Source organism: Nicotiana tomentosiformis, chromosome 7 (genome assembly GCF_000390325.3).
Source record: "Nicotiana tomentosiformis chromosome 7, ASM39032v3, whole genome shotgun sequence".
Lineage (NCBI taxonomy): Eukaryota > Viridiplantae > Streptophyta > Magnoliopsida > Solanales > Solanaceae > Nicotiana > Nicotiana tomentosiformis.
This window is the reverse complement of record NC_090818.1, coordinates 62,352,431-62,371,391: the sequence shown is the minus strand read 5'-3', so window position 1 is coordinate 62,371,391 and position 18,961 is coordinate 62,352,431. Positions and strand designations below refer to the sequence as shown.

The 18,961-nt window shown below is 39.0% G+C and overlaps 2 protein-coding genes across 2 annotated transcripts; both read right to left on the bottom strand.

The window, feature by feature from the left end:
- Window positions 1–526: 526 nt before the first annotated feature.
- On the bottom strand, window positions 527–2,411 carry LOC138895674 (uncharacterized). Its single transcript, XM_070180389.1, has 4 exons — window positions 2,251–2,411; window positions 1,319–1,385; window positions 1,143–1,222; window positions 527–701 (listed from the first exon to the last, which is right to left on the bottom strand). The coding sequence occupies exons 1-4, from the start codon at window positions 2,409–2,411 to the stop codon at window positions 527–529; spliced, it is 483 nt and encodes a 160-aa protein (XP_070036490.1).
- Window positions 2,412–2,504: 93 nt separating this feature from the next.
- On the bottom strand, window positions 2,505–3,740 carry LOC104105265 (uncharacterized). The gene has a single exon (XM_009613522.2). It carries the CDS (start codon window positions 3,738–3,740, stop codon window positions 2,505–2,507), a length of 1,236 nt encoding a protein of 411 aa, XP_009611817.2.
- Between the last annotated feature and the right edge of the window lie 15,221 nt (window positions 3,741–18,961).

Genomic DNA, 18,961 nt, shown 5'->3' with positions numbered 1-18,961 from the left:
ACTATGATGGCTCGGGGATGCAATCGATGGTGAGCCACCGAGCTGACTAGTAGGATCGGGTGGGGAAGAAGCTGGGAAATGAGGCGTAGGTATAAAATTAATGGTGGTTGAAGCTGAGCCACCATGAGAAGGCATGGAGTAAAACTGAAGAGATCTAGACGGGGAAGGGACTTTGAAAAAGTCAGATGACTGTGAAGCTGGCATGGAAGGACTAGGAGGCATATGAGGAGGTCTCATATTTGGTGTAGGTGGAGGAAGCTCACTTGATCTAGGTAAAGTGTATTTTTTCTTCTTAGATTTTTTTATTTCTTTACTGTGAGAATCCATCTGTTTAATAAATATAAAATATTTACATGTAAAAAGAATTAACATAAAAAATATAAACATAAAGTATACATAATAAATATAACAATATAAACATAAAAACGAAGATGTCATTAATAATATAAAGTAATATTATTACATATTACAATGAAGCTCATCATAACATATAAATACTGAACAAGTCATAAAACACACAAATAGCTTAATCCTCATCACTTGTTTCATTTTTATTTTCTTCATCATATAATTCTTCATCGCTTGTTTCCTCACCATGCTCAGTTAAAATTGATCTTAGGACAGAAGGATTGAACTCTTCGTATAGGCCGTTGCTATCCTGCAATTCATCTGCTAATTCATCATCCACTACTGTTTCAACACTTGAAATATCATTTTGGTACGCTACATCTAATGCATCCTCGACTTCAACTCAACCCACTGGATTAGATTTTATCATTACCCGCCATGCTGACTTATTCTTGCACAAAGGATAAGGTACATAATACACTTGTTTTATATTTTGTACAATAATAAATGGGTCATAGAGTATATACCTCCCCGTGTGCTTTATTTCAACAATTTTATATTGAGGATGCACTTTCGTACCTCTAATTGTTGTTGGGTCTTACCACTTACACCGAAAGAGTACCGATATTTTCATTGGCCAACCCACTTTATACTCAAGTTCTATGATCTCTTGAAGCACACCGTAATAATCAATATCCCCATCGGCTTTCACACACACACCACTATTATTTGTTTTCTTATCCTTAGACCATTCTTCTGTATGAAACTTGTACCCATTCATAAAATACTTTTACATCTTTATGACTTTAGGATCAGGTCCCCAAGCTATATCTTGTAAAAAATGGTCATTTACGCCATTAACTGGATTATGAACCTATAAAGGGTAAAATAATTTAGAATTATTTAAATATATATAACTTATTATAATTTACCGTTAATAAGACCATATTGAAAATTAAGTAACACTTACAAACTCTTTAAACCATTCTGAAAACTTTGGATAAACAAGCTCTTGCCCATATGTACCAACAAACCAACTGTCCGACAAAATAAAAAATGTAATTACTTAAAACGATGATGAATCTTTAATATATGTCGGTAATAATATAAATGTATACTTACTTATAGTAAGGTTGGACCTCTGGGCATTTCAAAATCACATGTGTTGTAGCTGACTTTAGTTCCATCTCACTCAAAGGTCATTTTGAACTACGTTTTGGATCGCCTTTACCTAGTTGATCGAATATCGAAAATGGTGGATATGAAGGATCGGGGCCTCCATCATCATGCCGATCAGGTCTATTTCTCAAACATGGAACGTCATGTTCAAAATAATATGAACAAAAACAAGAAGTTTCTCTAGCTACATATGACTCACAAATCGATCCTTCAATCCTAGATCTATTTTTTACAGTCCGCTTACATTTGCCAATAATCTTGCATATTAGCATTATTTTTAGAAGGAATAATGTTAAAATGAAACACATAAGGATTAATGATTAATAGTCACTAATTACCTCTCAAATGGATACATTCATCTGCATTGAACTGGCCCTCTAAGCCATGCCTCTTGTGCAAGGTGAATAGGAATATATTCCATCACGTCAAAAAACCAAGAGGGAAAATTTTCGCCAACTTGTTTTAAGTTACGCAAATGTTATGCTCCATGTAATTTAGGTTCTCCACCCTCATGGTGCTAGAACACAACTCCTTGAAAAATAATCTTACCTCTGTGATGGGCTTCCATATTCTATCAGGCAATGCACTAAACGCAACAGGCATCAAAGATTCAATGAAAATGTGACAATCGTGGCTTTTCATAGACGTCAACTTTCCTTCTTTCATATCAACACACCTAGACTGGTTTGATGCATACCCATCAAGCATATTCAAATTATTAACCCAATCACAAATCTCTTCAGGTTAAATGTAAATGTAAAACTGGCCTTGGGTTTCTGAATCTTGCTGTTCAAATATGTCAGGTACAACTCACTTCGCCTACAATATTCCTTTAAGTCCATCTTGGCCTTCAAGTTATCCTTTGTCTTGTTGTTGACATCCATCATAGTATTAAACAAGTTGTCAAAAAAGTTCTTCTCGATATGTATGCTATCAAGATTATACCAAAGAAGATTGTGCTTCCAAAAAGGTAACTCCTATAATATGCTCTGTTTAGTCCAGTTGTGTGTAACACCATAACCAGATATCTTTTTAGCCAAGGGATACTCTGTTACCTTAGGTAGATCCCTAACTCTGTTCCAAATCTCTTCTGGAGACAAGAAGGATGGTGGCTCCTCATAATCAGTTTTGTTCTTCATAAATGCACTAGTATTTCTCCTGAACTCATGATCCATTGGCAAAAAGCGGCGATGGCAGTCAAACCATGTATTATTACCTCCATGTTTCAAAGTGAATGCCTTTGTATCTTCCATACAAGTCGGGCAAGCTAACTTTCCGGCAGTCGACCACCCAAACATCATTCCATAAGCAGAAAAATTATTTATAGTCCACATCAAAGCAGTACGCAATCTGAAGTTTTTCTTTGTTGACACATCATATGTTTCTACGCCTTGATGCCACAATAACTTCAACCCATCAATCAAAGGCTGCATGTAAACATCAATCAACTTTTTTGGATTGCGTGGATCTGGAACAATACAAGTTAGAAACAAATATGGACTTGTCATACATAACTCAGGTGGAAGATTATATGGCGTAACAAACACCGACCAACATGAATATGGTGCAGCAGAGACTATAAATGGAGTGAATCCATAAGCGCATAATCCCAACCTAATTTTTTTTGGTTCACTAGCAAAGTCCGAGGACATCCTATCGAAATGCTTCCATGCTTCTCCATCTGATGGATGACATAGAACACCATCCGACCTTCTATGCTTATAATGCCATCTCATATGATGAGCAAAGCTCATTGATGCATACAACCTCTTTAACATTGGTATAAGGGGTAAGTAGTGTATCGCCTTCACTGGGATCTTATTCTTTTTATCATTTATGGCATCCTTGTAACGAGGCTTGTTATAAAATTTATAGTTCTCTAGAGATGCATCATACTTATAGAATAGCATGCAACCATTCTCACAGCAATGAATCCTCTCTGATGAAAGACCCAACTTGGAAACCAATTTTTTTGCCGTGTAGAAATCTTTGGGTAGATAAATGTTACTCGGATTAAGTTCATTCATAAGCCCAATGATAGAATTCATGCCCGATTGAGTAATAAAACTATCCGACTTAATCTGAAGTAATCGAACAGCAACAGACAACTTGGAATGCACTGAGCCTTCATACAACGGACAACTAGCTTCCTCTAACTCTTTGAAGAACTTCTTAGTCTCATCATTTAGTCCAGATTGAGCCCCCAGAAACATCTCAAGGCATCCCTCATCATGTCATTGAATCTAGAATTTTCAACATTATTCTCCATTACGGGACTACCCTCCTCACCACCAAAAGAATTATGAAAATCAACATCATTTATGCTATCTAGATTCTCCCCATGAGCAGTCCACACATAATAATTTTTCATAAATCTTATTTTAAAAAGATGACATGTAATAACATCTTCTCCCAATAACTTAACACACTTGCATTTCACACAAGGACACCTAATCGTTCCTTCAATACGAAAATCATCAAGTGTCCTTCCCTTAGCAATAAATCTAGAAACCCCTTCTTTAAATTCATCCCTTAACCCCACACGATTAGGATGATTCCTATTATACATCCATCTACGATGCGCAAATGTCATCTACACAAATAAAAAAAATTAGAAGTTTACATATTTATTTTATTTATACTACTTACTAAGTTATATTCTCCCAAAGGTTATCTAAATAGTTTAATTATATATTTTACTATAATACGTGAGTGGTTTCAATATTAATATGTACATTAAACAATTGTAAGACAAAAGAGTCCTAAAACATAAAACTTAATCTAATTTATTTCAAATTAGCATATGATAGCGCTCTAATATTTAATTGATTGCATTTTCTTCATTTTGTTCCAATAATAAATAATATAATTAACACATTGATAGGGCATGGAGAATTTTCAAATGAAAATTCGAAACAGAGAAGTATTAGCACTTAAGTTGTTTGTTAACTAACATAACTAGAATGTAAATTCTAACTCTTTAAAATATTTTTCTACCCTAACTATTATAACCTAAATTATACCAAGTATTAGCACTTAAGTTGTTTATTTAGTTATTTTTTTATATAAACAAGAATTCCATACTTATTCTAATTTTTTTTTTGATTTACTATTGGATACATACAAGTATACTAGCCATTTTCACAAAAACATCTAACTAAAAAGAAAAAAATAGCTAATTAATCTAAACAAGTAAACTTTTAACAAGTCACTATATACATATTATATTTCAAAAATTATTGCTAATTTATCTATACTATATTGGAAATTATATAGCTAATTTACACATACTATTTTGTTAAATTAATGCAAAAAACAAAACCTGGAAAACGACCAACGGATCTGCTGCCGAACCACCACCGAAGGGGAGATGAGCCGCAGGATTCCTACACCAAAAATGAGTTAAACAACTTGGGAACAAACAATTTAGGTGGGATGGGATGGGGGATGGCTAGATGGGGAAATGGAGTGGGTGAGGGAGAGGGAGAGTGAGAGAGAGAAAAATCATACGTTATATGGTTAGATTAGAGGAGAAAATCAAGAAATAGAGCGGGCGGGGGCAAAAGAGGAGAGGGGAGTAGAGGGGAAGAGAGGAGAAAAATCTAGAGAAGAAAGAAGAAAAATGGGTTAGGGTTGTATTACAAAAAACGATTTGCGACCGAATCGGTCGCAAATTTGAAATTTAAATTTTCAAATTGCGACTGATTCGGTCGCAAATCCCGTTGACCATCCAGACCTCGTTTTTATTGCAGATTCCGACCAAATCGGTCGAAATATTTAATTTTATTTTTTTAATTTTAATTTTTTCGATTGATTCAGTCACAAACTATAAAACTATTTTCGCGGTATTTTTTGCGTAATTGAGGGACGGAATCAGTTGGAATTTTGAGCCAAAAATTTAAAAAAAATATTAACATGTATTTTTAATAAACTTTCCAACCGAATTAGGCGAAAATTGCGACTGAATTAAATCGGTCGGAATTATTCAGTCTCAAATTTGCTGATTTTTAGTAGTGACTTACCATTCACAGAAGTTCTCTCACAAATGCCTGCTTATGCCAAATTCTGTAAGGAGATCCTTACAAAGAAGAGGAAGATAGAAGAGCCCTTAGTGGTCAAGCTCACAGAGCATTGCAGTGCGATATTGCAAAATAAACTCCCACAAAAGTGTGGAGATCCAACGAGTTTTAATGTTCCTTGCTCTTTAGGAACTATTAATTTTGATAAGTCTTTATGTGATTCTGGTGCCTCAATTAATTTAATGCCTCTATCTATTTACAGGAAATTGGAGAAGGAGATCGGAGAGATAAGGTCCGCACCAATATCTTTGCAGCTGGCTGACCAAACGACTTTAATACCCGAGGGGATAGTGAAAGATGTTTTAGTTCGGGTGCATAAGTTCGTATTTCCTGTGGATTTTATAGTAGTAAAAATGGAGGAAAACAAAGAGGTCCCCCTTATCCTAGGAAGACCAATCTTAGTAACGAGTAGAGAAATATTGGATATACATGAGAGGAAACTCATGCTTATAGTGGGTGAGGAAACTGTGACGTTTAAGATGGATATAGAAACGGGGGTGCGAAAAGGAAAACCAGCTGCAAGTGTTCAGTGGAAAGTGAAGTTCTCGAATGAGAAGTCTGCAGGGAGTGAGAAAGATAAGTGTAGGGGTGTACCCCAAGAATACTAAGAAGAAACTGACTGCATGTATGTGTATATTAGCTCGGGCATGGAGAATGGAGCCCAACTTCGACTCAGATCCTGACTAGATATTCAGGGAAGTTTCCTCTACCTTATGCTTTTTAAGTGTATGTCATGAGGACATACCACAACTTAAAGTGTGGGGTGGGGGATATGTTGTATGTATGTATGTATGTATGTATGTATATTAGTATTAGTATTAGTTTTTGTTTTGTTAGTTTTAGTAGTTAGAGATACAAAACAAATTGGAAAACTCATAAAATTTTTAAATATTTTCAATTTTTTCCGACGATGGATAACAATCGACAGGTTTCTTGAGGGATTAAAGACGAAAGAAAAAGGCAAAAAGATTTTCGTTTGTAGGCCGTGTGTTTGCAAAGAGAATTAGTAGTTTTAGTTAGTCTTGGAAGTGATATAGGCATTTCTTTATTGAGCCAGATACATGCTATCACCCACTTAATTGTTATGTATATTAGTTAACCCCATTGAGCCTTTAATCATATTTCTTTGGCAACCACATTACAAGCCTTACCCATTTGTTTGAATTGACCATCTATTTGAACCTTTACCTCTCGTGAGTACTTGCATTTTTTATGAACTTTGTAAAAGTTGAAGTGTGGGGTGGTTGGTTTGGCTTTTGAGTGGAACTATTGAACTAAGGAGAAAGGTGCACTGTTTTGAAAAAGTAAGATCCACTTGAAGTGAAAAAGAAAGAAAAATAATAATTGTATGATTGTGAAAAACATTCCTTGATAGTGGTAACTCTTGATGTAATTGTTCTTAAAGAAGTAGGGAGTTAATGTATATTGATGTGAATGTGGGGTTTGGTTCCACATAAGTATGGGGTGAAATTGTTAATTGTATGTATTAAAGTGCTTAGGGAGGTATAGTCTCTTATATCTAAATGTATCCTACCCATCTTGCAGCCTACATTACAACCAATTAAAGTCCTTCTTGATCCTTGACTGAATGATCTCAATTAGTAGAGTAGTACACTACGGGCAAGCCTATGGTACGTCTTTTGTGGCATATGAATGTTACTTCTGAGAATGAGTGTATTTTTTATATCTTGAGTTCCTAATTGGTCTTAAATTTCATTGTGAGTGGAACTACTCTATATTGTTCTGTGAGGGCACTTGATTCATGAAGGGAAGGTAATGTCGGTGACCTCTGTGTTATAGTGAGTGAGTGGGTTGTGAACTATGCATGGTGATTTTGAGTCAACTCTTGAGGCGGGGATGTTACGTTATTGTACTCAATCTGTTTTTAATATTCTTGATGTAATGAGTTATGAGAGTTGTTGAAAAAGGTCGTGTCTATATGAAGTGTAGTTTGATTGCTCGAGGACGAGCAATGATTTAAGTGTGGGGTGTTGATGGTAGGCTATAATCTCATATTTTAGTCGCTTATTGCACTCTAATTCACTGCACTTTACTTGTGTTTGAGATTTAATTGATAGTGTTTTGCACTTATTGTGTGTTTTATGCCTTGTAGGAGTGATTCCGAGCTATGTTGATGTTATGGAATGAATTCATGAGATTTAGAGCTTTGAAGTCTGAGTAAAAGCCCAAGGGAATAAATCGGGATCGTGTTTGGGGGTCGAGGACCAAGTCTGGACGTCAAAAATCAAAGTTTGAGCCGTACTTTGAGAAACCCCACTGTCGTGGCGCGTGGGTGTAATGACCTGGCCGGTCATTTCGAGGGTTATAGCCCCGTTTTCCCCATTTCTACTTCTGTTTGTGTTATTCATCTATATTATGTTATATCGAGTTAGTTGGTTAGAAACCGGAGTGGTTTCAGAGTGAAAAGAGACACTTAGTCTCTTAAGTAGAAACTTAAGTTGGAAAAGTCAACCAGATGTTGCCCTATATGTAAACGATCTTGGATTTGGATTCTGATGGTTCCGTTAGCTCCGTTAGGTGATTTTGGACTTAGGAGTGCATCCAAAATGTGATTTGGAGGTCCGTGGTAGAATAAGGCTTGAATTGGCGTAATTTGGAAATTTGGCGATTTTTGTCGGCAGTGGAAAATTTGATATAGGGATCGGAATGGAATTTCAGAAGTTGGAGTAGGTTCGTAGTGCCATTTGTGATGTGTTTGCAAAATTTGAGGTCATTCGGACGTGATTTGGTTGGTCTCGACATCCTTTGCCGAATTTGAAAAATTTAGAAGTTCTTAGGCTTGAATCCGAGGGAATTTTGATGATTTGATGTTGTTTTGAGTGATTCGAAGGTTCGACTAGTTGGTATGTTGATATATGACTTGTTAGTATTTTTGGTTGAGGTCTCGAGGGGCTCGGGTGTGGTTTGGATGGCTAACAGATTGAAATTTGTGAAGTTGAACTGCTGGAAATCTGCTGGTGCACAGTCTTCTGGTGTGTCCGCACCTGCGGATTGGGGACCGCAGGTGCGATGGTTGAAGATGCAATGGTTGCAGATGCGGGAGTCTTATCGCGGATGCGGAATTAGTCAGCTGGGCAGTTGGCGCAGGTGCAGAAGAAGTGTCGCACCTGCGAGCCCGCAGGTGTGAGGCCTTGAGCGCAGATGCGGAGAGGAGGATTTTGGGCTGGCTTCGCAGATGCGAAAAGTAATGCGTAGGTGCGTAACCGCAGGCGCGCGCTTTGGACCGCAGATGCAGAATATGGGCTCTTTAGTGAGTTCCTGCATGGGATGGAATTTTCCGCAGGTGCGGCTTTGCAGAAGCAGAAAAAGAGGCCGCAGGTGCGATTGTGCTGGGCAGAAAAGCCCCAGCTAGTGGTTTTGTCTTCATTTTTCAATTTTTGGATATGATAAACTCGAGAGAGAGGCGATGTTTCCGAGGGTTTTCAAGGAGCAACGTTGGGGTAAGTGATTCTAACCCATAATGGTATAAATTTCGTGAATCTATGGCTTTGTTCATCATTAATCAGTAGGATTTTGGAGTGAATGTAGGGGGTTAGGGCTTGGAATATTTAAGAGTTCAATTTAAAGATTTGAGGGACCAAACGATGTCGGATTTTGATGAATTTAGTATGTTTAGTCTCGTGAGTGAATGAGCTTTCTAGTTTTGTAAATTTTCTCGGATTTCGAGACGTGGGCTCGGGGGCCGGGTTTGAGCCAATTTTGGGTTTTGGTCTAATTTTGTAGCTTTTCATGTGGAATTCATTCCATTATAATATTGTACTGATTGTGAATAGATTCAGAGCATTTGGAGATCGAGTCCAGAGACGAGGGCATCCCGGAATAGGATTTTACGCTATTAAGGTAAGTAACATCTTTAACTCTGGCTTTGAGGGTATAAACCCAGAGATTTGACATCACGTGACTGTTTGGAAGTGATACCCACGCTAGGTGACGAGCGCATGGGTGTGCACCTTGAGGGATTGTGACTTGGTCCGCCCCGTGAGGCTGTGAGGCCTAATGGCTATTATCTGTGGTTATGCGTTTATTTGCTGTTCAACTTGTTTGCGTTCATGTTAGCCAGCTATCGTTAGAGACTGCAAGGTAGCTGCTAGCAACCGCAGGACCTTGTCACTCTTTTTTTCATTTCTTCTCTTGGATTGTATTGACAGTTAGACAGTTTTATTTCTTAGTTCATAGATTTAGATGCTCATGACTTAGTGACACCCCGATGTTTGGGGCTTATTTCTGTATTTTTCTAGATTATATTTAGAGTTGATTTAGTTTATCAAAAATTTAAATGTTGAAATATTTTTATTAAATTCTTATAATCGATTTAGCAGTAATATTTTGGGAAGTAGGCTTGCCTTGTAACACGATAGGCGCCATCATGACCATGGTTAGATTTTGGGTCGTGACAAGTTGGTATCAGAGCCTAGGTTATATAGGTCTCACGAGTCATGAGCGGGTTTAGTAGAGTCTTGCGGATCGGTACGGAGACGTCTGTACTTATCTTCGAGAGGCTGCAGAACCTTTAGGAAAATTTCACATTCTTGGATTCTTATCGTACGTTCTGTGTATTCTAGGAACTAAACATCTGTATTTAATTCTCTCACAGATGGTGAGGACTTGTGCTACCGGTCAAGAGGGTCAGCCACCAGTTCGGGCCGCAAGAGGTCGAGCCCGTGGTAGAGGCTGTGGTAGGGGCAGAGGTGCAGCCCGTACAGCAGCTAGGGAAGTACCTGCAGATCCACCGGTTGTCTCAGATCAGGACCAGGTTCTAGTTGTTGATGCACCAGCTCAGGCACCACCTGTACCTATTGTGATTCCGAGCCTTCAGGAGGCCCTAGCTTAGATTCTGACAGCATGTACCGGCCTTGCTTAGGCGGTCCCTATCTCGACGGTCGTAGCCACTTCTCAGGCTGGGGCAGGCACTCAGACTCCCGTCGCTCGCACACTCGAGCAGGTTGTTCAGGGACTTCAGACACCGGAAGAACCACCAGCCCAGCCAGTTGCAGCTGCACAGGATTATGTGGTTCCTGCTATGCCTGAGAAAGATCGGCATAGGTTGGAGAGGTTTGGGAGACTCTAGCTACCACCTTTCAGTGGAACAGAGAGAGAGGACACTCAAGACTTCTTGGACAGGTGTCAGAGGATACTCCGTACTGCTGGTATTCTGGAGACTTGTGGGGTCTCATTCACTACCTTTCAATTTTCTGGGTCTGCACTCAGATGGTGGGAGACTTGAGAGAGGCGTAGGCCTGTTGGCGCAGCACCCCTTACTTGGCGGCAGTTCTCCGTTCTCTTTCTAGAGAAGTTTGTACCTGAGTCCCGCAGAGAGGAGCTACGTAGGCAGTTTGAGAAACTTCGCTAGGGTGAGATGTCTGTTACACAGTATGAGATGTGGTTCTCCGAGTTAGCTCGTCATGCGATCTGGTTGGTTCCCATAGACCGAGAGAGGATCAGGAGGTTTATAGATGGCCTCAGTTTTCAGCTTCGATTGCTTATGACCAGGGAGAGAGTATCTGGTTACCTTTGATGAGTTTGTTGACATTGCTCGACAGATTGAGATGGTTCGAGGTCAAGAGAGGGCTGAGAGGGAGGTTAAGAGGCCTCGTGGTCAGGGTGGTTTCAGTGGTACTCCTCAGAGAGGTCAGTTTCAGCAGGACCAGTTTCAGCAGAGTCAGTCATCATTCAGTGCATTGCTAGCGCTGGGTTCTCATTATGCCCCGCCCACTCAGGTATCATCGGGTAATTCTTTTAGGCATAGGAGCAGTAGTTTCATCAGAGGAGGGGTTCTTCGACTGCGGGGATTTTGGTCACATTGCAAGATATTGCCCTAGGCTGTTGGGTGGGACTCCACAGCGGAGTACTCAGCCAACGGCACCAGCACCAGTTCCTCCACCACCCGCCCAGCCAGCTAGGGATGGAGCCCAGTCAGCTATGGGTCACCCAAGAGGGGGAGGCAGATTCGGGGGGTGGTCAGGCCCGTTTCTATGCTCTCCCAGCCAGGCCAAACGTTATTGCTTCAGATGTTATGATTTCAGGTATGTTCTCCTGTTAGACTCATTCGAGGATGAACGTATGTTTAAGAGGGGGAGGATGTAACGACCAGGCGGGTAGTTTTGAGGGTTATAGTCCCGTTTTCCCTATTTCTACTTTGTTTTATGTTATTCAGCTATATTATGTTATATCGGGTTAGTTGGTTCGGGACCGGAGTGGCTTCAGAGTAGATTGAGACACTTAGTCTCTTAAGTAGAAACTTAAGTTGGAAAAGTCAACCAGATGTTGCCCTATATGTAAACGATCTTGGATTTGGATTCTGATGGTTCTGTTAGCTCTGTTAGGTGATTTTGGACTTGGGGGCGCGTTCGGAATGTGATTTGGAGGTCCGTGGTAGAATAAGGCTTGAATTGGCGAAATTTGGAAATTTGGCGATTTTTGTCGGCAGTGGAAAATTTGATATAGGGATCGGAATGGAATTTCGGAAGTTGGAGTAGGTTCGTAGTGCCATTTGTGATGTGTTTGCAAAATTTGAGGTCATTCGGACGTAGTTTGGTTGGTCTCGGCATCGTTTGCCGAATTTGGAAAATTTAGAAGTTCTTAGGCTTGAATCTGAGGGAAATTTGATGATTTGATGTCGTTTTGAGTGATTCAAAGGTTCTACTAGTTGGTATGTCGATATATGACTTGTTGGTATTTTTGGTTGAGGTCCCGAGGGGCTCGGGTGTGGTTCGGATGGCTAACGGATTGAAATTTGTGAAGTTGAACTGCTGGAAATCTGCTGGTGCACAGTCTTCTGGTATGTCCGCACCTGCGGATTGGGGACCACAGGTGCGATGGTCGCAGATGCGGGAGTCTTATCGCGGATGCGGAATTAGTCAGCTGGGCAGTTGGCGCAGGTGCGGAAGGAGTGTCGCACCTGTGAGTCCGTAGGTGCGAGGCCTTGAGCGCAGATGCAGAGAGAAGGATTTTGGGATGGCTTCGCAGATGCAAAGAGTAACGCACAGGTGTACAAGCGCAGGCATGCGTTTTGGACCGCAGATGCAGAATATGGGCTCTTTAGTGAGTTCCGCACCTGCGATGGAAGTTTCCGCATGTGCGGCTTCGCATAAGCGAAAAAAGAGGCCGCAAGTGCGATTATGCTGGGCAGAAAAGCCCCAGCTCGTGGTTTTGTCTTCATTTTTCAATTTTTGGATTTGAGAAACTCGGGAGAGAGGCAATTTTTCTGAGGGTTTTCAAGGAGCAACATTGGGGTAAGTGATTCTAACCTATAGTGGTATAAATTTCGTGAATCTATGGCTTTGTTCATCATTAATCAGTAGGAGTTTGGAGTGAAAGTAGTGGGTTAGGGCTTGGAATTTTTAAGAGTTTAATTTAATGATTTGAGGGACCAAACGATATCGGATTTTGATGAATTTGGTATGGTTAAACTCGTGAGTGAATGGGCTTTCTAGTTTTGTACATTTTGTCGGATTTTGAGATGTGGCCCCGGGGGCCGGGTTTGAGCCATTTTCAGGTTTTGGTCTAATTTTGTAGCTTTTCTTGTGGAATTCATTCCATTAGCGCGTATTGATGGTATTTTACTAATTTTTAAAAGATTCAGAGCATTTGGAGACCGAGTCCAGAGACGAGGGCATCCCGGAGTAGGATTTTACGCTGTTAAGGTAAGTAACAGTTTTAACTCTGGCTTTGAAGGTATAAACACAGAGATTTGACATCACGTGACTGTTTGGAAGTGATACCCACGCTAGGTGATGAGCGTGTGGGTGTGCACCGCAAGGGATTGAGACTTGGTCCATCCCGTGAGGCTGTGAGGCCTAATGGCTATTATCTGTGGTTATGCGTTTATTTGTTGTTGATCTTGTTTGCCTTCATGTTAGAGATCATGCTTAGGCTTTATTCATGCTCACACGATTTGTACTCAGTCATAGAAACTATTGTACATGTTTACCTCAGTCTCTATTAATTGCTAATATGCGATGATACTTGATGTGGGTTGTGTTCCCTTATTGTTGATAATGGTGAGGCTAGTGAGGTACATGATTGAGTGAGGCCGAGGGCTTGGTTGTGAGGATATTAATACCATAGAGCATGAGTTGCCCGCGTAGCATGTGAGTTGACCGTGCAGGTCCAGGTATTGATACCATAGCGCGATAGCACGTGAGTTGACCGTGCGGATCCAGGTATTGATATTATGGCACGTGAGTTGTCCGTGCAGCACGTGAGTTATCCGTGCTTAGAACTTGGGCTTTGGGAGCCCCTCCGGAGTCTGTACACACCCCAGTGAGCGCAGAGTGTTGAGTGTTCTGAGTGTTGAGTGCTGAGTGCGAGTATGAGTGATGGAGTGACATTACTATGAGGTTGTATTTATTTGTGTTGTTGCTACATTTATCTGTAGAATTAACCTGTTTATTTCTGTTTATTTTTAAATTGTGAAAATGAATAATTGGACTGTTTTACTTAGCTCGTCACTACTGCTCAGTTCCTTAGTTATTTCTGTTACTTGCTGAGGTGGTTGTACTCATGCTACACCCTGCACTTTATGTGCAGATCCAGGTGAGTTAGAGCGCGGCGATCATTGAGTTCAGGCCGGCTATCATTGGAGACTGCAAGGTAGCTGCTAGCGACCGCAGGACCTTGTCACTTTTTTTTTCATTTCTTCTCTTGGATTGTATTGACAGTTAGACAAAACCCGAGTTTGGATTGAATTTATGTTTTCCTGTACTTTAATTTTATTTGTGATGAATTGCTCCATATCTATGGAGTAGTTCTCTTTAAGGCTTGATGGATTTGGTGTATTGATGATTGTTTGTGGATTATAACTCTAGTTTTATGTATCGAAGCATTTTTGGATGATTTAATTGTTGCATCTATATTCATTAGTGCATGTAATCGAGAGAGGCATAACTTGTGATATCTTTGCATTATATCTTTGGTTGAGTTCATAGATTTTTATAAGTAATCAAAAGTGGCTAGTTGAATCATTGATTAATCTAGTTAGGAGAATAATCGAAAGTGGTTTTCCTAAAGACCAATCCAGTACGCATTCTTGCATATCTTCACGTGCTTAAATTAGTTCATCTTGTGAGATTAAGACTTAATCGAGAGAGGAGTTTTGCTGAACAATTGAACTAATAATTGAGTGAATTCGAGAGACTCACTTGAACATTAGAAGTGAATTATCTAGAGTTAGACCCCGAACAATTATCTTGCACCTATCCTATCAAAACCCTATCTTCTCTAATTGATAACTTTCTTTGTTTATTCCTTGTTTCGATTTTTATTAGTCAATAGCTTTAGATTCTTAGTTAATTTTAGTTATTAATCATATAAATCTCAATTTTTGATTCTCCTAGATAGCAACCAAGCTAGAAACTATGAGAATACTATTTAAATCCAATCCCTGTGGATACGATATTATAGTATACTATATTTGATTAGCGAGCAGAATTTAAGTGTGCGTTTTGTGCTCGTCAGTTACCTCACAAGGTCATCAACTAACCGGGCAAGACTTCGCCCCTAATGTTTTATGCAAGATTTGTAATGGGTTTAAGTATGATTTTATAGTGATGGGGCTTATGGGATTATGATCGTAAGCCATAAGCCCTCAAACTCGAATGTGGGTGTATGTGAGGGCTAAGAAGTGTGATTCTTCAAGTTTTGAATAGATGGTTGGCCATGCATGTTCCAGTAAAGGTAGAGAAGTGTTGTAGGACTGCGTAGATTGATTTCTTGTTGTTGAAATTGGTTTTGAGGATAGGGAATTCCATTATAGAACCTTGTATTATTATATTTTGCGCTTATTGTTTGATGAAATATCAATAATGGCTAAGACTATGAATGCCTCCCTAATAATTGTTTAATTTAGTTATGTTTATATAGATTGAAGTTGCTAAGAGTAGGGTGATGTTGTAATAATTCTAAGGAAAGCTCAATCGAGGTATGTTGGCTAAACTCTTTCCGTAGAATCGAACTCCGCGAAATTCCTTTTAAACTCGTAGCATGCTTTGTTCAAGTCCCTACTTCTAATGTTCTGAATTGCTCCTAGCAATTGGTTTATCCAAATGCTTATGTACTCAAGTCATGTTCCAAATTGACCCTATTATAACACGCTCCATTGGAAGAATGTTTCATGTATGGTTATTATATGTAATGTTTATGATTTGAATTCATGTTTTAATTTAAAATCACTTTGCCCTCTTTGTGGAAAAACCTCAATTTGTTTAAGGCTTTTATCATTCATGTATTTAAAGTCATGAATTCAAAAACGTTCTACATAGTGATGTTTTATGATGATCTTGAAAGTAAAGAAAAGGGAAGTATGAAATGTGAAATGCGGCTATCATGCCAAGAATGATGATTTACATGTATGGACAAGAGTGACAATGAAATTAAAGGAAATATGAAAGGCTATGAAACGAATATGATCCTTTTATATGACAGTTATTTTTAGGAGTATCATTAGAGCATCGAGAAAGGCTGGGTTATAAATGCCCAGTCCCGAAACTCTACGTGTCGATGTAGGAGTTGAATGAGGGGTGAGTCCCCATTATATTATATTGTGATTTTTCCCTTGATTTGGATGAGTTTATAGCTAGCAAGGACCATGTCGACCCACATGACATTGTGTTGATACGGCTTAGCCGATCCGGCGGGGATCAGAAGCCTGATCCACGTCCAATCTACACACAATAATGAGTGGAAATGGTCGTTGCAAATATAATACCCAACTAGAGTCGGGGTTGATTTTCTTAGGGAGTTTATAATGGGTGTTGAGGTAGATACTTGAAGAGAGAACGTGAAATAACTAAACTATACTTCCAAACAAAAAGTGATTGTTGTCCAAATAACACTAAGAGATTAAACTAATTAAAACCAACTAGAGAGGGTAAATTGTTTTTGGTATTTTTAAACAAATGGGGAAAAGCCTAGGGATGTAACCTTCGCCTAGGTGCAAATCTAATGTGTATACTAAGTTAATGCTTGTTTTGCGGATCGGGGTGTATTATAATTCTCAATTCTCAAGTACCTACTCAATACCTCTCAGTTATAGAGTGGTTATGCCCAAATTTGCTTTCTTAAGTCCAATTGGGTAGAAATACAAACAATTGATATGAGTCTAAGTCAGACTTTCCCTATCTCTAGTTCAAAACCTTTAATAAAACTAGCCAAAACCATAACTAGCTCAATTTCTTGTAAGCTAAGTTTTCCCAGACCAACTTCCTTTTTCTCAAGTAAGAACTAAGTGAAATAGGCATGAATCAATGTTTGCAACCATTAATTCTAGAAAATAATGCATAAACAAGGCTAAATAATAAACATCCAATCATAAATAAGTATACGAATTAATAACCCATAAGATTTACACACTAGGGTTGGGTCACAACCCTAGATAAAATCTAGCTACTCATGCTAGAAAGCAAAGAAAACAAAGTAGAAGAAGTAATTAAAATCGTAAACTACAATTAATTGATAAACTAATGAATCTTCTCCAATTTTGGTCACAAATTTCCCAAAAGGGTAAAATATAACTTCTACAACTGCTATGAATGCAAAACTTGCCCTAAAAATGTATTTCCCATCTATTTATATGTCACGACCCAAATTCTCCTCCGTGTGACGTCGTATCGGCACCTAGTCTCTACAACTAGGTAAGCCTAACATCTGCGGAATAATGAAATGAAAACATACATTTAACCAACTATTCAGAAATACATAACAAATCCCAAAACGTGAAACATCATGAATCACAAACTACAGAAGGAATCTAGTGTCTCTATACATCTTAGTCTAACAAAAGAAAAATACAGAAGATAATGGACATAGTGAAGAGTAGAAGGGGACTTTGAGGTCTGCGGACGCGGCAGATATAGCTTGAAGTCTCCAAAGCTGTACCGGTTCACTGATAGTGTGGTTGATAAGGAGTACCTTGATTTGCACACGAAAAAAAAACATGTGCAGAGAGTAGCATGAGTACACCAAAATCGGTACCCAGTAAGTGCCAAGCCTAACTTCAGTCGAGTAGTGACGAGGTCAGGTCAGGGCCCTACTGGTAAATATATAATAAAACAAGATAGAGTGTAATACCACAATAAGATAAAGGCTGAAATTTAACCACAATGAAATCATAGAAGGTAACAACTCAGTACACAAAAACACAACAGGGGAGCTCCCGAGATACCGTCTCGTAGTCCCAAACGTAAATGTGCAGTACAGGAGGATCTCCTAGAATACCGTTCCTTAGTCCCAAAGTAAATATACAGTACAGGGGGATCTCCCGGAATATTGTTCTGTAGTCCCAGAGTAAATATGCAGTACATGGGGGGATCTCCCGGAATACCGTTTCGTAGTCCAAAAGTAAATATGTAGTACAAGGGGGTCTCCTATAATACCGTTCCGTAGTCCCAAAGTAAATATGAAGTACAGAGGGATCTCCCGAAATACCGTTCCATAGTCCCAAAGTAAATATGCAGCGCAAAAAATAGAAATACAACTACATGAAATCTTACGATTTAGACTAAGTACCAGTCAAGGAAGAAACAGAAAATTCGCTAAGCATGTTGCACAGAGTTCACATAAGCAATTAAGACATGTAGACATGTTGTATCAGACTAAACAAGATAGCTACACATATTAGAATAACTCAATTAAGAATGAAAATAAATTAATACTCATTAAAATGGTGTAACTCAAAATAAAAGGAAAACGGCTTGCTGCTCAGTAAGAAAATTGGGTTTTTCCACAAATAGCCCGTGTAAATACTCGTCACCTCACGTACACGGCTCTCACATATCAAAATAGCTCCAAATCTTAAGGGGATTTCCCCTCACACAAAGTTAGGGAAGTCACTTACCTCGAACCAAACTCAATCAATCAGCCACAATGCCTTTCCCACGAATATCTGGCTCCAAATGTCCCAAATCTAGCCAAAAGCAATGGCATATCATAAATACAGTCATTATAGACTCATCTAATTAATGAAATCAACACTTTAACACAAATTCCGAAATTAACTTAAAATTTGCCTGTGGGGCCCACGTCTCGAAATCGTGTAAAAGTAACAAAATACGAACACCTATTCGCTCACGAGTCTAACCATATAAAAATTATTCAAATCCGAAATCCCCTTTCAAAACTCGAAATCTTTGTTGAAGAAGTTCTTCCAAATTTTTTCCAATTTCGACCCCAAAATCCGAAATTAAATGATGAAATCAACCATAGATTAGTGGAATATAACCATAAAGGAGTTAAGAATCATTACCCAAAAACTTCCTCCGAAAACCTCTCCAAATTTTGCCTTCTACCGAGCTCTCAATCAAATTTTGAACTTTAATTTTGCCCAGATATTTTTCCTT